At 33.3% G+C, this 22,072-nt stretch overlaps 1 protein-coding gene across 1 annotated transcript; it reads left to right on the forward strand.

Moving 5' to 3' along the window:
• The first annotated feature begins 3,741 nt into the window (after positions 1–3,741).
• On the forward strand, positions 3,742–7,844 carry LOC131876281 (uncharacterized). The gene is made up of 3 exons (XM_059221187.1): positions 3,742–3,900; positions 3,999–5,168; positions 7,674–7,844. The coding sequence occupies exons 1-3, from the start codon at positions 3,742–3,744 to the stop codon at positions 7,842–7,844; spliced, it is 1,500 nt and encodes a 499-aa protein (XP_059077170.1).
• Positions 7,845–22,072: the final 14,228 nt, after the last annotated feature.

Genomic DNA, 22,072 nt, shown 5'->3' on the forward strand with positions numbered 1-22,072 from the left:
TTCTCTCAAATAGATATGAGGTAGATTAGCTTCCATCATCATTGTTCTAGCCATATAATATATAAATTTATTACAATAAGAAGTGATTAGAGAAAGAAGAGATAGTGTTGTCAAGATATACTAAGTATATCATATAGAAATATTTGTATGTTATCCATAGGTAGGGTAGAACAATAGGTAGCTCCATGGATTTAATTTGAAGTCATTTATTTGCTAATTGTGGTTTGCATCTTTTTCATGATAACTATGATATAGATTTCCATAGTTTGGGATTTATGGGATTTTCATTTTGATTTATTTATCTACTATATATTTTTAATTTTATTGCGTCATCATTAAATTGAGAACAAGAAAATTCTTATCACTAATAAATGTAAATAAATTATAGACAAATAAATATGTTAAACGTAATTGATAATACAATAAATTAAGAATTATTCCAATAAAACTTAATAAAAGGTTTTAAGAACTCTAAAAACTTTAAACAATACCTATAATTTTAATTGAAAGTATAAATATAAATAAATGTGAGTAGTGGAAAACATATTTCACCTCAATTAAATTACTAATACATTCTTTCCAGGAACTCAAATTTAATTGACTTATGTTTTCAGCAGACTCAATCAACATGTGGGCGTAGAAATTGGTAGAAACATGCGCGAAAGATTCGCTAGTACGAAATTAATTAACTAATGCGGGGGAGAGCTGAGGAGGGAAGGCGCTAGTACGAAATTAATTAATTGTAACAACAATTTCTGTTCGACGGTTGAAAAAATGCATGTGGAATTTTTATACCTTACATGTGATTTGGACATGTCCATTATTTACGGGAAAGTAGTACGTGTTGTCACTTCATTTTTAAGTCATTTATGGGGATAAATTATAAGAATATTTTTCAACAAATTCAAATCTTTCTACAAATAACTCTTGTGAAATCGTCCAGTCTATTTAGATGTTAGAATTGTGATTTGGACATGATATTAGGTAGTAGGTATTATCATTCTATTTTTCTTTTTATATTTTGTATGATTGAATACAAAAAGATTTCCACCACAAATATAAATTGAATCATAAGAATATTTCCACTACAAATTTAACAAAACACAATACAAAGATTTCTTGTGGAAACTATGTGCTTGCCTAGATGTAAAAAATGTGAGTTGTACATTATATTATCTAGGAAAAAAGAGTAGGTAGTATGTATTGCCACTCTACTTTTAATATTGTTTAGTATGATTAATCGTTAGAATATTTTCACTTTATTCAAACATAATTTATTTAGTAGCTGTATCGAGCAAAAAAAAATTATTTAGTAGCTATAAGTTAGTAGTAATTTTATATTTTATTTATATTAAAAGTTGTAAATAGTTTTTAATTGGTAAATTTTTATTTATTTATTTATTTTTTGGTAGGTAATAGGTCGAAGCCGCAGTATTTTGAATTATTATTATTATTATTATGTTTGATTAGATTGACCTTAGACCTTCCCCATTTTTATGGAAGGCCAAGAGTCACAACTTAGAATTCATTTTAGATGTCCCTATTGGGAATTGAACTTGGGTCTCCACAGTGAGAAACCAGTGTTTTAACCAGTTAAGCTCAACCCCTTGGACAAGAAATTTTTATTTTTATTATTGTTGATTCTCATGTTATTATTTAAAAATAGATTGGTATTTATAATTGTATCTTAGAACGTACTTATTTCTACAACTTGTATGCTAATTTGTGTTTGTATTACATGAGATTGATAAAACTCCATGAGTAATGATTTACAAGGATTATGTCTAAAATTCATTAATAAATTACAACTTTAAATAATAAGATAATATGATTTTAAGATACCATAAATTCCAATATTATTAGATGTAGATTTCATAAAATTATTTTAAATTTATTAATTAAATATTAATTTATGAACTTGTACATATATTTAAATGCATGCAATATGTGTTTTGGTGCCCTATACTCCCTTGTTGCTATCAGACATGATATCCTTAACAATCCCCTATACTAATATGCACCTATAGTTGGATTTTTAAAATTTCAATTTGATGCAAATAATTTTTTATAACTAATTTGATTTTTTATAAGGAAATATAGTTTTAAAAAGAATTCTAGTTTACAAAGTTAAAAGGGCCATGAAGGAAAAATATTGACCTGATTATTTTAATTAAATAATAATTAAAAAAAAATCTAGTATGGTGTTTGGAGCCCTCGATGTACCATTCATAGTAGACTCTTAGGGCGCATACTTAAATGATATATGCATGAGAGTGAAAGAAGAGGTGAGATAAGTAAAAGGAGGGATTAAAGAAACATTATGCATAGCAATAGGATAAGTATAGGTGGAGTATTTTATTATTTATTGTTGTTCAAATATTTCTAATGTCAAAAGGGAAAATTAAATATTAAATTTAAAATTTATAGATTTCTTAATGGGAATTAAAATTTGTGACCTTAGGGAAGTGTAAGAAAGAAATGTTTATTACAAATGGAAGGGAATTTTTAGGCAACTTAGTTTTCATAATGGAAGCCTATTTTGGACATAAATTAGTGATATTTCATTTTTTTTTTCAAGAGAGCTCTATATATTTGGAGGCAATTTCACATTTTGAGCATTCATGTTTGTATATTTGACTTAGCTTCTACCTATTTCTCTAGAGGTTGATAAACCTATGCAAAAGGAGAATAAATAAAGGGAGTTTGAAGGTTTCTAGGTGAGATGAGGATAGTATTCTAAGACCTTCAACAAGGTAAAATCTCATTTAGACTTTATCATTGTGCAAAATGGATTTTAGTTCTTTGTAGGAGTTTGTCTATAGTTTTGAACTAATAGTTGCGAGATTGTATTTTCAGCTTTTTATAGCTTTGATAATAGTATATAGGTTGTATTTTTATGTTATTGCATTATGAAAGCTGATATTTTATCATTCATAATTTTGATATTGTGAGTTTGGTGAATTTAGTTTGAAAACTGTGCAATTTTTTAGCATGTATTGGCACCATCGTTTCTCTACCAAGCCAATAGTTTAGTAAATAAGTTTTTCTTCAAAGAAATTTTTTTCTCTTAATGTGAAGGATATTAATTTGATAATAGAGTATTTGAATACATTTAATTTTATTTTGAGTTAGATAGCTTCTATTGATTTTAAGATCGATGAAGAACACAAGTGTGTCATGTTACTTTATTCTTTGCCTAAGTCATGAAAGAATTTTATCCTTTCTATTCATGCTAATATCAAAGATCTAAAGATGGATGCTTTTGGTCACACAATTATTGTCATAAAAAATGAGAAAGAAGGCTATGGATAGCTCATCATATGCTCTTTGTGCTAGGTAAGTTTCAAGGAAAGAGGCGGATCTAAAGAAGATCACAACTCTAAGGGAAGATATAAGAATATAAGTAAAAGAATAGAGTGAACTTTTAGAACTATGAGAAAAGGGGACATATCAAGAAGGAATGTAAAAACAAAAAAATAATGGGGTTCCACAATATAAATTTCCTCTAATTCCAGTGTTGAATCTTTTCTATCTGCATGCAATATAGTGTCTAATGAATATTGGTTGACTGATTTAGAACTATCCTATCACACGAATCCTGATAAAGCATGGTATTCCACGTATGAAAAATATGTTGGAGGAGAAGTATACCTTAAGGAAAATAGTATATATCTCCTTGTTAGACAAAGAAATGTGGGTACGCCTTTCAAGCGATATCAGCCTCTTGTTACCTTGTTCAACATGTCGGATACTGAATCTGAGGCACGGGACTCCTGGTATAATCATCTCGACAAGTTTCTCACACTTGGCGAGAGCCATGGTGAAAATGAGACATCGCCTTGCATTTTCAGGGTATCACCGGCCTTGTTGAAGGAACGTGAAGATGCTTACGTGCCTCAAGTTGTTTCCATCGGCCCTTACCATAATCAGGAAGTGAAATATTCAAAGAGGAAGCGGTAAGTAGAGTGCTTGTAAGAATTCTTCTGAGCAAAGGCCAGATACAGCACAAAGAATGCTTCAACGAAGAGGAGAAAAACCTGATCAAGATAGAGATGGAGAACTTGTGGACACAAATGGAGAGAAAATTTCAAGAGAGAGACATAGAAAAGTGCTACGATAAATACACATATTACGCCAGTAAGTTCCTGGGTGGTATGATGGTTAAGGATGCTTGTTTCTTTCTAGAGTTCTTCAGATGCTTGTATAATGAATCTGAGGGTGATTATGAGAATATTCTGGAAAGTTTTTTTCCCAAATTTGGATCAAAATTCAACCCTTCCATGAGGTCGGACATCATGAAGGATTTGATTAAATTAGAGAATCAGATCCCACTCTTTGTCTTGGAAGAAGTTCTTAGCATGGAAAAGGGAGATGATCTTCAGAAAGCCAAGTCTAGCCTTCAAGTATTGCTCAAGGCTGTCTTCCATGAAATCTATTATCGTCCTTTCGACTATTGCGCTGAAGGCGAATCCCCCAGGCAGAGACATATTTTAGACATTTATTACTGCTGTTGTCTTGGAGATGAAGAGCCCCTGGAGAAAAAGAAAAGGGCAGAAGAACCCCAAGGGGAAAAGCAAAAGGCTGAAGAACACTGGATTTCCCTTGGAAATTCTAAGGAAGATTCGAGGAAGCACAAATCTGAAAGAAAAAAGGTCCCGTCTGCATTTCGATTGGAGAATGGAGGAGTGAAAATCCAGGCATCTGGTGAAATTGTCCAAGATATTAGGTTTGTGGGAAAAACCCTACATATCCCGCCCATACAATTGGATTCGGACTCCGAAATATTCATCAGGAATTTAGTTGCTCTTGAAGTTTATGCCCCGTACAGCCCTCTGAAAAGAATGACGGCATTTGTTCAGTTCATGAATGAGCTGTGCCCAACAGAGAAAGGAGCAGCTGTGTTAAGAGAAAAAGGCGTCATTTTCGGGAATCTTGAGAAACACTCTGAAGTCACCCGACTCTTCAGCTTGTGTAAGCAGTCACATTCTCTATCAAGCTGCCATCCCATTCAAATAACAAGGAAAAAACTGATCAAGTACTACAGTAGAAAAAGTAGGATCGCTGCGGCAGAAGCTTGGAATGAATTCCAGAAAACTTACTTTTCGAAACCGTGGCTTCTGATTGGAGGCATCGGCGCAACTATTATTCTCATACTTACTGCGGTGCAGGTCTTTTGCTTATTTCATTCATGCGGAGCATGATGAATCATTGGAAGATAAAAGAGTGACAGCAGTTGTGTTTTCCTTTCTAATCCCTGTGGTTTTCTTTAGTATGATCCAAAATATATTATTGTGTTGTAGTGCAGTTTCCTTTAAAGTCATCAAAGGGTTTTGTCAGTTCAATCACTCGTTCAAGTTTAGCTAACATGGTCTATCAGTCAGGACCTATCAATCTTTGCATCTTTGCATTCATGTATTTGTTTACATTTCCCTAAGTTGTGCTACGCGGTGGTGGTATGAATTTGTGTATTTTCTATTCAGTCTTCTTTGGTATGATCTAATTAAATTATAGACTAGCTATTTGTTTTTCATTCTACTTTCAGTTCTATAGCTTTTCCAAGGTGTAAGATTGTGTTTTCGTCACAGATATTGATTATATTGGCATTTATGATATCATATTTTTATAACTATTTACATATGTAGGGTTACAATTGTGTGTTTTTTTAGTTGTTCTAAATATTACTTTCTAATATAAAATATCAATTAAAGAAGTTAGTTGAATCAAAATCTACTAGAATGGTATTGCATTCCGAAATTAAAACATACTTCAATCAAAAGTTTCAAAGGAGGCACTCAAGCTAGGTGAATTTATGGTGAGATGCAAACCTTACAAGAAAAAATATAAATAACCCAACTCCACAAAAAACCAAACATTATGTAAATCTACAAGGTAGCATTGATAACAAGGAGATTGTTATTATTCTTGGACTAAATTGGACTATCTATTGTCTAGGCAAGCATAAAAATTGAACAAAATTGAACCAAAAGCACAACTTATTCCCATTTAATTTTTATCCTTTAAGGAGGAACATAGCTAGTGGTAAAGGGCATAGTTATTAAACTTGCTAACTTATACTAAAGTCACTTTTTATAATACTCATTATAATTCAAATTACAATTTTTTTGTTTACGAAACTTGTTATTCTAGAGATGAAGGGTTCCCAAAAAATACTAAATCTAAACTTAAAAGATAGCTCTAGGCTGTGTTTGGCCTCTTTGATTAGGACCACATGTCACTTGAAGAATATGCCTATTGCATTTATACTACAAAACTAAACACCATATGAAATATGGAGAAACATAAAACAAGCCGTGACACATATGAGAGTTTTTCACTGTGAAGAATTTACTTACATGCTAAAGGAGTGGTAGTCTATGTTGGATTTCAAAGAAAATTTGTGTATTTCCATTAGTTATGGTGATAATGTTAAATGAGAGTTACTTACATGCTAAAGGAGTGGTAGTCTACATTGGATTTCAAAGAAAATTTGTGTATTTCCATTAGTTATGGTGATAATGTTAAATGAGAGTTACTTACATGCTAAAGGAGTGGTAGTCTACATTGGATTTCAAAGAAAATTTGTGTATTTTCATTAGTTATGGTGAGAATGTTAAATGAGAGACTCAGTCAAATCTATTGGTATTTTCAACTAATTTCTTGATATTCTCAAAAGATTAGCCATATTATATGATCAAGAAACTTAGGTAATTGATCATAGAACAAGAAATACACCCTTAAGACAAAATTTCCCCTACACCTAGGCTCTCTTAATATAGATGGGTCTCCCTTATAATAGTATCCAATGATGGTTAACAAATTCAAATGCCATGGTTACCCTGGGCCGAGTGGTTGTGGGGGAGTTGCTAGGAATCACAATGGTAAGCTTGTCTCAACATTGGCACTCCCATTGGGCATCTAGAGAAATCACTATGTTGAGGCTTACGCGACTTACATTGGTTTGCAGATGGCGGTTAGAGAAGGCTTTAACCATGTTTGGTTGGAAAGTGATTCGATGAACATAATCAAGTGCATTAATAGACACTGGGAGCCAAGCTGGACAATCAGGCATTTGATCGAAGATTGTCATATCATGATTGCCAACCTAAATGAATTTAAAGCTTCACACACATATCAGGAAGGAAATGCCCCTATCTATTATATGGAAAATCTTGGGGTGGATTACGTGGAGGTTAAATGAAGGATGGAAATGGAAAGTTTCTCAAGAAACCTATGCGGGCTGACTAGAAGGGATGCCAAATTAATTGGCCACTCATTACCAATTCATAATGATTGAATGTCATTGGGATAAGTTTTTCTAGTGGAAGTTTTTCATGACTCCCAATTCTTTCTATTCTAGAGGCTTCGCTTGTTTTTCATTAGGTTTTCTACTGAGTGTTCTGGGTGCGCTCTCTGACTCTATTAGAATTGTGCATTTCATGGGGAGTGACAAGAATAGGGTGGAACCCACCTCTTTTGAAAACTGAAAAAGGAATTATGTGGTTTGGAATGAAATTTTGGATGGAGGCCTAGTGCCGTATATGGAAAGGTTGAAGGAGAATTCGCCAAGCACCACTAAAGAATTTGTGAGTGGATGGGATAATGGTATCCTTAAGTTCTATAGTGCAAAATTTAGGATTTATGAAGACTTTATCGCTGAAATTACTGGCCTATAGATGAAGGGAAGGAAGTTCTATACAGAAAGGAAATCTACAAATGAAGCTATTTCCACTTTCTTCGATAACCTGAAGGAGCATAATAGGATTCAGAAGATGGTTGATGGTGGCTACAACCAGAAGGATCTTCAGATGCCTTGGGTTGATGCGGTGGAGGTTATCATGAGATAAATCACTCTTGATGGTCTATATGCGAGCATTTTATCCTATCACTTTGTCATTTTGAATCACTTCAAGCACGATAGGAAAATCTTCGTTCATTTTTATCTTCTTTCTTCCTTAAAGCATAGTCTCAAGAAACATGCCAAGAATGTGGATAACCCGGTCCTCCATGAGGGCCTTATCTATCTCATTATGGATTATGCTAAGGCCCATGAAGTCAAGCCGTCCCCTGTTATCAAAACCTATGTTTCTTCTTCCAAACCAAAGGTTCAAGTGGTTTATGACACGAATTCTGAAGGGGAAGATAGCGGGCTTGCCAAGGACTAGTAGGATCAAGATTTATCTGACGATCCTGAGTATTGTTTTCCTACTAATGAGGTCCCCATCTAGAATATCACCCCTATAATAGGTAATAGTAGGTGAAACAAACACCCTAGGTGGGCCGCTAGTAAATACAAAAATCTGGGAACCAAGCATGTTGACTTTGCCTCTCCCAAATCAAAGAAGCCCAAATTTGGAAAGGGGGGGGGAGCATAGATAGTGATCAAGATTTTAAGATTGAAATACCCATTGATATTGATCCTGGGAAATAGGGGAGGGTTGCCATCGACCCTGATTTGGATGATTGCATTTCCCTTATGGCTAGTAGTTAGATGGATTGTCTCCAGAAGATGGGCATGGAGATTGAAGTCCTAAAAGAGGGTATAAAGGGTATTGTAGATACTTTTACGGACAACCCTGGACCCAATAAAATTGAGAAAAATCTCTAATTGACCCAAAATGTTAGTGAGGACATGGATAAGTTGAAATCAAATCATGAAAGTAGAATATGGAATTTGGAGGTGAGTGTTGAAGAAATCAAAGGAAGTGTGAAAAATATGGTTGAGATCAACAAGGCCACCATGAATAATAGTTTGGAAGGTTTGATGAGGGTCAATAATACGATTGCGGATTGCAGGGTTGATCCCATTGCCAGTGTGACTCCTTTGGATTCCAAGCAGAAAAAGAAAGTGAAGGGTGCAGGTGGTCAGATTTATCGTTCCCATACTACGACAGGGCCATGTACCAATACCAGGAGAAAGAACTAGGAGCAAGGTAGCTCTAGATTTATCATGGACGAGTTGGAGACTATCAACAAGAAAGTTATTTAGAAGAATGCAGAGTTGGTGCATTTATTTAGAAGAATGCAGAGTTGGTGCATTCTTATTGGTAGGTCTATGTTTTTGCTGGTCTTACTCATTTTTGTTCTATAGGCTGTTTTGTGGGCTTGGCTCAAGTTCGTTTAGCTTTTGCTGCTGGTTTTGGACTTTAATGCTTATTTTCTAGTTATTGTAATACTATTGGGTTTCAGGTCCCTATAAAACCCCTTTACCTTAATCAAAAACAAATTCAAATGCCATTATGACATCAATTTTTGAAATATAATAGAGAAATTAGATAAATTCCTTTTATCATTTCATATCCAAACATAAAAACATAAATCAAAACTAATTTCACCATTTCAAGATTTTTATTGTGTCATTATTAAGTTGATAACAAAAGAATCCTTATCATGAATAAATGTTGTTTGAGTTTAAATGATATATTACTTGTTTTTATTTGTTTCAATCATAATAAATAATTTTATTAATAAGAATAAGATCTTAAAAATATTTTACAAATTCAAATAATTATAATAAATTTAATTAAACATATAAATAAATTATAAATATAAATATTCGAAACTAAACTAATAATATAATAAACTATCAATTACTATAATTCTTATTACAATAAAACTTAATAAATACTTTTAAAAATTCTAAAACTTTACACAATACCTATAAATTTAATTGAAAAGTATAAATATAAATAAATTTAAGTAGGGTAAAACATATTTCACCTCAATTACCAATACATTGTTTCCAGGAACTCAAATTTGACTTGATGGACGCTAGTTCATTGATATGTGGCAAAGAAAATCGGCAGAAACATGTGGGAAAGAAAAGTGGTAGTAACATCTGTGAAAGAGTCACTCCTAAAATATAGCTGTCAATAATATCAATGCGGGAGAAAATTGATAGAAATAATAGTGGGAAGAATGGGGAAGGCGTTTGTACGAAAACGCGTTTGATTTTCTGTAAACAGGACCACAGATTTATTTGTTGATGCGGTGTTTTCCCCTTTCATTTAAATTTACAGCAAAAAACAATATGAGTAGGTAAATTGTCCCAATCTCGTGGAATTTGTATTACTGTCTACACATCAGGATTGTAAGTTGGACATGACATTACGCAGGGTAAAATGGTAGGTAGGCAGTAGGGTGAAATAATTCGTAAGAATGTTTTTAGAATAAATTTAGTCCGACGGTGCAAAAAAATTATATAGAATTTCTATGTCTATCTTAACATTAGTCATGTGAATTTGACATCGACATTATATAGGAAAAGAGGGAATATGTAATTATCACTTTACTTTTAAGTTTGTTTAGTATGATAAATTATAAGAATATTTCGTGACAAACTCAGATCTGATGTACAAATAAATCTTGTGAAATCTATGTATCTATCTAGATGTCAGAAATGTGATTTGGACATAATAATACATGGGAAAAAGACTAGATAATAGGTATTATCATTCCACTTCTAATTTTCTTTTAGTATGATTAAATCATAAGAATATGTCCAAGACAAATTTAGTCTCATTGTATAAAAGGATCTTATGGAATCTATGTTCATATCAAAACGTCACAAATGTGAATTGGACATGATATTACCTTAGGAAAACGGGTATATTTCCAAGACAAATTTAGTCCCATCATACAAAAGGAACTTGTCAAATCTATGTGCATATCTATAATGTTACAAATGTGAATCAGACATGACATTCCCTAAGGAAAAAGAGTATGTAGTAGGTATTATCATTATATTTTTTATTTTATTTATTAATTAATCATAAGAATATTTTCAGGACAAACTTAACCCTACAATACAAAAAAAAAAGTCTTGTGGAAAATATGTGCTAGTCTAGATGTGAAAAATGTGAGTTTTACATGACATTACCTTGGAAAAACAGTAGGTAGTATGTATTATGACTCTACTTTTAATTTTGTTTAGTATGATTAAGCATAAGAATATGTTCACTTTCTCCATGTTGGGTGTATGAAGCCCAATCATCAGATGCAACCATTGGCAAGTGTAACTATTAGTAACACCAGTATCTTGGCTGCAATGTAACCATTCTTCAGTCATAGTTGTTGACTCTTCATCTCCTTGTTATTCCTTGGAGATTGGTAATCTGTTTTCTGTATGATTTGGTTAGCCATTTCTTTATGGCTATTGAAGGCAATTTGTAAATGTGTCTATGAGAAATAATAAGAGAATCCCTGAGCTTGAATGTTGACATAGCCAATATTGGTGAACCACTATAAAAATTCTTGTCTTCTCTGTTTTGATGGTTGTGTGTTATTCTAATTTTTGATTCTGCATTTTTCTTGTGTTTGAAATCAACACTCCAAACATAATTTATTCAATAGCTAAAATTTATTCAATAGCTAAAATTTAGTAGTAATTTTTTATATTGTTTATATTAAAAAGTTGTAAAATAGTTTTTAATTAATAAATTTTTATTTTTATTCTCGTTCATTCTCATGCTATTATTTAAAAATAGATTGGTATTTATAATTGTATCCTAAAATGTAATCATTTCTTCAATTTGTGTAACTTCTTCATTAGTTCTACTAATCTATGTTTAGATTCTATGAGATTGATAAAAATCCAAGAAAAGATGAATTGTGTCCACATGTCACACATGAGTAATGATTTACAAGGATTGTATCTAAAATTCATTAATAAGATATATCTTTTCAAAAGTGAGATGGTGTGATTTTAACATACCATAAATTCCAATTTGTGGATTTCATGAAATTATTCTAAATCGATTAATTAAATATTAATTTATAAAATTGCACATGTATATAAATGCACACAAATGTTTTTTTTGGTGCCCTATACTCTCTTGTTTCTATCCTTCAACAATCCCCTATACAAATATTCACCTAGATAGTGGGGGTCTTTTAATTTCAATTTTATGCAAAAAAGCTTGTGTGTATAAAAGTGTGATTAGTCAATTAAAAATGAAGTAAGTGACACACCAATGAAATATTATATTGAAGGATGTATTTAAGAAAAACAAATTAAACAAACAATCCTTCAAAAGCATTCTATTTCTCTCTAATAGTGTTATATATTATTTAAAACTCCATCCTTTGTAATCTGATCTACTAATTCATCTATAGACAAAGGAGGTATAACCTTAACACTCTTACTGGATTCTAATGCTACATCCAAGTCAGATTTCTTCTTCTTACCAGGAGTAGAAGTAGACTCCTTAACTAGTTTTCTCTTCTGAATAGGCTTCCTCTCCTTCAAAATTTTCTTTCGGGCTACCGAAGGGGTGACCTTTGCTTTCTGTTTTTCTTTTTCTCAAGCTTCTTCCTCTAAATCCGTATGTAAGTCTTAGGAATCTTAGGGGGCTCATCTTCAGTCTCAGAACTAGATGCAACAGGGGCAATATAAGTCTCTGGTTTCTTCCTCTTCCTTAGACCCTTGCTAGTGAGGCCTGAACTACTGCCGGAGAAGATGATTCCGCTAAACCAATGATTTGTTTAATTTCATAGGACATATTTTGAACTTGTCCAACCTTCTTGATTTTCCCTTCCCTTTTATTCTTGCTAAAACTATATGTACTCTAGATTCCTTCTGTTTGGCTATTCCAAAGGTTTTCTCCTTCTCATCAACCAACCATTAATAAGCATCTTGGCATACAGTTCCAAGATTTGTCCATCAACCTCATATCCCATTTTAGTTACCCAGATAGTTCTGGGTTGCACTACCTCCATCAAAGTTTCATCCTTTTTCACCATAAAACATATGTCAGAAGAGTATTTGTCAACTATATGCTTAGGAATTCTTACTCTCTTCTTCATTGCCTTTTGAAATGATTTAAAATAACCCCACACAATGGAGTCTCTATTCTGACCCAAATTCCTCAAAGCATCCTTAATTTTCTTGCCTATCGATATATCAAAGACCCATTGTCTCTTACCGGATCCCAATAAACATTCAAAAAGAAAAGTATTAAACATACAATGAGATTCCCATACTAGAATGTGCCTTTCTTCTCTCCCTTAATCTTTCCCAAATTCAGAATTAACTCATCGCACATCCACTGATAGAGATCATATTTCTCATTCTCCTTAACCATTTTGTGTGCACAGTAGATACAAGATCCAGCAACAGAGTTCAATTGGTTGGATTGGGTTACCTTGTAGCCGATGATCATGCTGGAAAATTGAACGTCTTTGTCTTTGATGGTGCTGATTTGCATTGACCGGTTGTCAAAGGTGGCACTGGTTAACTTGTTCACTTCATTGTTTGAAATCTTCTTCTTTCCTAGTGTCTAACCAGCCTGAGGGAAACTGGTGATTGCACGAATAGCATCCTTGGTGATTTTGTAGGGTCAGTATAGTCATATGAATTTGCCATGGACTCAGCTCCGCACATACCGGATCATCTCATCCTCGAACTCGGACATCTCTGAAATATCGGTGAAACCCTGATTCTCTAGAATTTGAAATTCTGGTTTCATCAACACATCCTTGTTCAGCAAGGTAGTCATGTACATTGTCTTAATCTCCAAAGATCCTTGATCCTCCAATGTGCAATGAATATATTCTTTCACATCCTCCACATAAAGAACTCCATCTGGAACCCTAGAAAATGTGTTGATTGAGTCATTGACCTTTGCAATTTGAGAGCATTTCTTGAATTTTGGAGCTGCACGATCCTTAATGTCCACCACAACAAAGGTAGCTACATTTGTTGGAGAGGGGGAAAATCCAGCTGCCATTTCAATTACAGAAAGATAGTTTGAAAATAGAGAGAACACCTCGCAACCTTCACCTGTGAAAATAGTAGAAAAATCTGCTTTGAAATCACCAAAAATCACTTGAAAAAGATTTTAATTGCCTTTGATCACCTTAGACTCACTCTGGTTTGCTCTGAATGTCGTGTGATAAAAAAATGAAGCAATTTTCCCTTTTATTCTACAGAACCCTAATTTTTCATTAACATTAATGCATGTCGGCATATCATACTAGATTCAAAATTCCATTATCTTAGTGTTGGTGAACCTTCAAATTCACTTCACCAAAGTTTGAAACAAGTTTTCAGACCACTACTAGGGATATTGCAAGATCTATCAATAATTTGCCTCCCCCTAAGGCTAATGCCATAGTTACCAGATGAGTTTCCTGTTGGTAAAGGTACATTCTTCTCTATCGGTTGAGTAACCGATGTATTTGCCTCTGCCAATTGATCTTTGGATTTTCTAATCCATTTCCTCTCATGCTCCTTCTGGATATCATCAACGTTTTGCTTTCCCTTTTCATCATTTCCTACCAGATTGTTCTTGCTTCTGCAATATTTAACAATTTGTCCTATTTTGTTGCATGCATAGCAAGTGACATTGTTCTTCTGAATTGTCTTGTTGTATCATTGATCATTGCTTGACCTACATTGATTAGCCATATGTCCAAACTTTCCACATGCATGACATTTCACATTCATTCTACAATCTGTTGTTCTATGACCATACTTTTTACAATTGGAACATTGACCGAGAATTGAGTTTTTTTTTTAATTCGCTCTATTTCTTCATTTACTTGCCCTATGACCAAATTTATTGCAAAAAAAACATTTACCATTGAATTTATCTGCATTGGGTTGCCTTATCAGTGTTTTCTAATTCCGGTTGACAAGTGGAATCTCCTGATTGTTCTTTTGACTGATTGCTTCATCTTCATTTGCAGTACCAGAGCTTTCTCCATGCTCAAATCCAAGACCTCTAGTGTCTCCCTTGTGCCTTAGATCCTTCAATAATTCATCAAGCTTTGTAGAACTGGCCTTAAAATTATCTTTGTATTCATTTGTAGTATCCAAATCTCCTCTTAGGACTATCATCATTCTTTCCACTTCTTGCTCATTGTTTTGAGATTGCGCCAATTCAGTTTTCAACATATCATTCTCATGTGCCAACCTAATGCATTCTTCAAATCTATCATTCAGAGATTTGGCAAGATTTTCTTCATTCTTCTTTCGATCTTCAATCTCTCTATGGACATCCTCATAGTTAGGGCTTACATTTCATTCTTCATGACACCATTCTCCTGACTTAGTTTTTGACATAATTCTTTAAGGGCATTCTTCTCTTCATCATCCTAATTTTGTAAAAGTTCCTTTTGGCTTGGGAAAATGACAGCCTTTCTTGTAGGGTAAGAATGAATTCCTTTGCGGAGTTTAACTCATCTTGCAGCTTGAAATTCTTTATCCTTTTAGCATCACAGTCTTCAAGTGATACTTCAAGTTCTTTCTCTAAGCTCATCTCCATGGATTCCAGATTCAGAATCTTCCTCAAGATGTTAGACTTATTCCAAGGCACAAAGTTTTGATACCAATTGTTGGAATCCAAGAACACTGAGAGAGGGGGTGAATCAATGTTCTGCCGGTTAGAGTATTTTTAGCCTTATTAACAAATCCACTTATTAATTGGTATGCATAAAAGAAAGTAGCAAAAAGTAATAACAATGCAACCACAAGAAAAAACACCATAACACAAAGATTTATACATGGAAAACCTCAAAGAGGAAAAACCACGATGGGATTGGAGACCCACAATATCTATCCACTGGCCGAAGAAACAAATATTACATAAGGGGCCTACACATGCAAGAAGGAACATTGTTCATCACAAAAGGAGCCTCACTGACTACAGATACCAAATATGAAGTTACAAACAAAATTTTGAACTCAGAGTATGCATCTGCTATGCTGGATGAGTTCCGGTTCAAGCACTACCTATACCAGTTAACATTGTTCCCTTCTTTACTGGTAACCTTATTTTCTTCTCAATCCTCTTAACCATCAACCAAGACCAACTACAGATCATTACATTCGCATTTTGTCGATCAAGATCACTTGCATGATATCATATATCCTATATCTCAAAAATGACCTAACCGGCTGACTTAAATACCCTTTACAAACATAAACATAAATGCCTTATGTCGGCTTACAATTATATTTAAAAAGGTGATTACATGTTAGCCTAGACAAAATATAAACATTAATTTATGTGACCATTTCCACCTCCACGTTACGCTTGCCGAATCAATCTCCTATCTTAGCCTAGGTGTACCGGTTCCTAGTTTGTTGATTATTGAACCATGAATACCGGTGAGTACCGGATAAGTAAGAAACCAAAAACTAATGTGTTTTTCTATCAATGACAACACCATTAACCTAGATGAATGTCAATTGCCAGCAAATTTAGAGTGTTACATTTTACAAGCACTGCAGATAAGAATTTCTTTGTAAATATCTTCAAAAATGTAAACTTTAAAACTTGTAAGTTTTCATCTACTTTTTAAGCATACAAATTCTTCATGTATTAATCTTATTACAAACAATACAAATAAGAATTTCCCTATAAGTATCTTCAAGAAATGTAAATTTTAAAATTGGTAAGTTTTCATCTACTTTTTCAACATAAAATTTCTTAGTGAATTTCATCCACAAGTAGAGTCTTACAATAAACAAAAATAAATAAATCAATGCATTAACAACTTATTTGTACTTGTAAAAGATATTTATCTATTAAAAATTAAATAGTTCCAACTAAATTACAATTTCAAAATGAAATAAATATGTTCCACAAGGTTCCTTAATGCTCTTGGTTAGCACTATAAGTTGCATACATCCCAGAGATAATTTTATTCTTTATATATTGTACGATTAAAATTGAAAGAATTTCCCTTCAAGGTGATAAACACAAAGTAGCCACAACATGAAAATTGTCAGCATACATTAGTTAGATTTACAACCATGTTATATATACATTGTAATAGCTTTGTGTGTTTATCTATATAATTTCTATAATTTAGTTCTTGGTTGAGAAATTAATTTGAAATCATGAAGCGATATTGTATTAAACAAAGTTTAGCACATATATCAAATTTAACTAATAATATTATTCTATTTTTCTACCATCCTCATTGTCCATCAAATTGCAAATTTGAAATAAAATATAGAAAAAATGCCAAAGTATAAGGATAGTGGAGATTGTACATATAGTTAAGTTGCATAATTTTATTTACGTAAAATTAAAATTTGCAACGATAGTATGCATAGGTCATAAAGGCCATAAAATCATCATAGTAGTATATATCATATACAAAAATTTGAAATATATGTTTATTACACATTATTGAAGTAATTCAATAACTGAACTTTAGTGTGGGGAGCTTTGGTTAGCTTTGCTTTGATCAGTGTGCAATTGTTGTAGAAAGATACAAAAGGATGCATACTTAATGAATGGTATAGTATCATTATAGTATTATATACTATATATACAGTTTTAAAGTAGGTCAATTACATATTATTCAAGTAGCTTTGGAATTCAACTTTAAGATTAGGACCATCCCCTTGACCATAGTAGGCATCAGTATGCATTGCTTGCAAAAAGGTGCAAAAGGCAGACAATTTTTCACAAATCACATGATATTCACTCAATGTTGCTTGCATCATTAAAACATCATAGTCTTGCGCATCACGCATAGCTGAACATGTTGCTCTTGCCTGCTGTATTATGTGAAGGCAACTCAGTGAAATATTAATTGTAAAAGTTGGAATACTATTTTTAGGATAACCATACCAATTGATTGATGGAGATGACTTAGTTGGTAGATTAGGGTTGCTATTGCTCCTTGATATGTCAATAGTATTTGCAGGGTTAGGAGAATTCGCCATTCCTACATGAAAGAATTCCATAAAACATTATGTACACTAAAGTAATAACTCCAATTAAAAATCATGCAAACATATGATAAGATGTTGCTAGACAAATAAAGTAGATGAAAATTTATAGATCAAAGAGCTCCTAGGAAAAAAAGGTTAAGATCAAATATCAAATAACATACTACCAACATGTAAAATACACAAAGAAACACATGCATTTGTATTTATTTCAAAATTGAAGATTAAAGATTGAAATGCTTATTATTAATTCTTATTAATGTTTATTAAAGTTTATTACATATGTACATATGTATATATGTATATACATTATGTACATATATATACACATATGCATATATGTATATACATACATATGTACATATGTGTATGCATATACATATATATAGTTGGCTTGAAGAGAATACTTGGAGTTTCATACACCTAAGCTACTGATGTACATATAGAAAACACTACAAGTGTGGAAGAGCTTATGGTTCAGTTCCCCTATGTTCATAGTTAACCTGTTATATATGTCGCACAACTGTTCACGTCATTTGCTAATTTGTAACTTTTCCCTAGAGGAATAATTATTGGCCTTCATGGCTTAGACACAAAATATGAATTATAGTAATAACATTGTTTAAGGTGAATGAATCTTACAGTACTTGTTATCAGGCAATGTTTGAAGCCTCAGCTCAAAAACTTAAAGCTTTATAAGAAAAGTGAAATTGTACCTGTTTTATATTCATTAGAACTTGGCTATTATACTATAAATAGAACATTAAATGACAATTTAATTACTATATAAAAAAGGAAACAAATAATTCAAAAGTTTATAACCAAACTAGAAGATTTGAAAATGTTAATGTAAAGAAGATTCTTTCCTTCGATGGAATGGTACTTCAGCTTCTCTGGAACCAACTGCTCTCCTAGAATAACTAAATCGACTCCACATTTCTCTTAGAACACAACCCTTTGCAACAATCTGGAAAAAACTTCACACTATCGGTAGCTTTAATACATATACATATACATATGTAGTTACATATATGTAAACCCTAGGCAAGCTCATAGAAACTAGATAAAAAGAGTGGAATAATTTTTAATTTTTTTTACTAACTAGGTTCCATCTACTTATGATAGGGAATGTGTTTAAGAGTTGGTTTACTAGTTTCATCTTAAATTTAAATGCTTAACCATTGAATGTTACACTATGTTTCCAAATCAAGTGGAATTGTTTTTATGTGGTTTCATGATCTCCCTAGGGCATTGACTTCACTACTTAATTCACATTCACTTACAATTCATGATCAATTTGTTACATTACCATCATTGTAACAATGCACATCTATGCACCTAATGTTCTAACTTATTAAGAGACACCACTATCTATTCACTTAAGTGTACTATCTAGCATAGAATCTTCACCGAAGAATATGCTACTTAAGTTGCCCTCTATTCTCCTAATACATTGTTCTGACAATAAAGCTTAACAATGGCATACTAAGTATGATATACACATCCCTAATCACCAGCTCATCTAGGAACTAAACGATATATTACTACAATCCAACCAATCACCTATGCATACCTTCATCTACATACTATGACAATGCTAATGCATTGATACACATACTCCTTCTAGTGCATGGCATGTAATAAGGAGCTACCATAATATGTGTATTGCCTATAAGAATAGTGCATCTCACTCAAAGTATAATCTATAATCTTCATGCTTATCCACTAACATGACAAGTACGAATTACTACCATAATAATGACTATTTCTATATCGTAGTCCCTATTCATAATGCATAACTCAAGCACTACTCTAACTACTCTACCACCAAATGCATGCACACTAGTCTACTTATGTAACTATGTGCACCATTACATTGTTCATATATTATTAATTTTATTGTAGCCTTCATATAAATACAAGCATCCCATAAAGTTCTTAAGGTTACCATTCTTCTAGTTTTGTTATAGTTTTCAGCCATCTCAACGGATGCGTGCATGACCATACTTGTTCTTAAAGATATTATTCCTCTTGGTTTCACTATGACTTTCAGCCTTATGGCTGATTTAGGTCCCATGTTGCTATTTTGTCATCATTGTGTCTTGTGTTTTCTTGTTCTATTATTGATAAATTGATAAGATCCTTGGTGCAAATGTCAATACTCAAATCTAAGGTATTAAAACAAGAGTCTAACATCTATGTTACACTATATCAATACTAGATTGTGAGGGTACATCATTTCCATTTGTTGTTTCATTTTCTTTATTTAAAACATAACATAAAGAAAGTAAATAGAGCATTTTTATTTTATTGCATTATGATCATAATTACGCACACCAATGCATTTTCTAACTAACATATTAATACCATGTAAAGGTCCACAGTGCTGATCTAAACTAATCTTGACCATGGATTCCTTACATTACAATTCACAATTTACATCATTACATAACTGTGGCAATTCAATTACAAGGTTTGTGTTCTAATCAAGGTTACAATGCTTCCAACAATGAAGTACAATATGCAAAAGGAAATGATTATGCCTTCATTTTATAATAATATTGCCTTACAAAGTTTCCATAGAAAATCTACATCTAATGAGCAATCATGGATACAATAATGTCTATCATTACACAATGAGTACAATCATGAGTTCAACTCACTTCTTCTCCAACATCCCTATTCTATTACATAATAAGAACATCTCATAAGCATGAAGCATCCAATGTGTAAATCAGTGCCACGAATCCATAACTAGCATGAAGAAAGATCCAAGTCCAGGCAAGAAGAGATGCATCAACAGAGAGGGAAAAACCCCAATGGCAAAAGCTCCAACCACCTGACCAATGTGGAACCTACAAGGAACCACTCCCTGAGCTAGGAGATGTCGCTAGGTCCCAACTCACACTCTAAACTAGGTTGATGCCTAAGACCAAAAGGACTAACATGGAGAAGGACTTCCACACACATGAACCAATCAATGATGCAAACTGACAACCAAATAAAATCTCAAAGGCCAAAACAACACCAAGACATGAATTTGAATGCAACACAAGGGAACACATGTACAAGGCAGTGTCATCGCATGCCGAACCAAGGAACAAGGCACTAGCCTAAGGGCATGTTGAGTCATCTCAACCTTTGAGAGACCAAGGGAGATTGGCTTGTCGTCCCCATGGCCTTCTCATGCTCATCCTAAAACATCCTCCTTAGGACCGAGTCATGAGGCACCGTCAATTTATTTTTTATTAATCATCTAACTACCCAACCCAATTTATTTATTTAATTATCATTTAATTACAATGCTAGGTAAACTCCTATGCACCCAAGGGGACTGGACTTCATGCATCCTTACAAGGAACCTCATGATAGCCCATCTCTCATGACCCCCAATCATCATAGAGGAGCCCACTCCCTCTACATGGACCCATAAACCAACACAAGAGGCTCTAATGAAAAGTAAAATCTGAAATAAATCATCATGCCATAGCATCCCAAACATAGACATATGCTCATGAGAAGTTAAACGTCGACATAACATAAGAGTGAGCCTCTTGACCAAGGAAAATCATAAACCAAAACATAAAACTGTTGTAGATAAAAACATAGCCCAGCAAGGTCTCCACACTTGTTCTCCCAAAATCAGCAATATGCACAATTCATCCTCATGGCATGAATCATCATGAGGGTACTCAAAATCATAATCCTTGCATCAATAAGAGTAACAAATTAAAAATTAAAGCCAATTAAAACTGTAACAGCAGCAAGACGGCCTCTGGTACCAAACACAACACAACTCATGACATAAAAATGACATTCACAAATGAAGGACAAGAAGATTGAGACGGGGCAGCATTACAATACACTTAGCCCGCGCTATAGCTTGTCGGCTTCACCCAAATACTGTTGTACTTGACATTCCAGCATCTATACGTTAGCTCAGACCATCGTGACTTATAGGTACAGCCAAACGAAAACACCAAATGACCACAACTCAAGATTCACAACCTTCCTGTTGCATAAGCGACAGGGAGTCTTAGAAAGCAAATCTGAAACTCATACTGTCACCAGTAAAACAAAAATGTCACATACAGAGTATTAATGAAACACATATCTTCAGCAAATACACTACAACACTTACAACATCAATAATGTGTGTCTCACAACAAGTTGGAGAAAGGAGGAATTCAAAAGTATAAAATCTTGTTACCTAGAAGCAATGACTATACCCTACTGTAAATATAAATTCAACATCAGACCAAAATGCTTCCATGCTCAAAACGAATCTGGGCAGACATGCCCTCTAATATCCTCTTCTTCAATGCTAGCTCATCGGATGTGGGTGGCGAACTGCTAGCATACCCATCGAATGAGTGTTAGCAGCGA

Source organism: Cryptomeria japonica, chromosome 5, assembly GCF_030272615.1.
Source record: "Cryptomeria japonica chromosome 5, Sugi_1.0, whole genome shotgun sequence".
NCBI classification, from domain to species: Eukaryota; Viridiplantae; Streptophyta; class Pinopsida; order Cupressales; family Cupressaceae; genus Cryptomeria; species Cryptomeria japonica.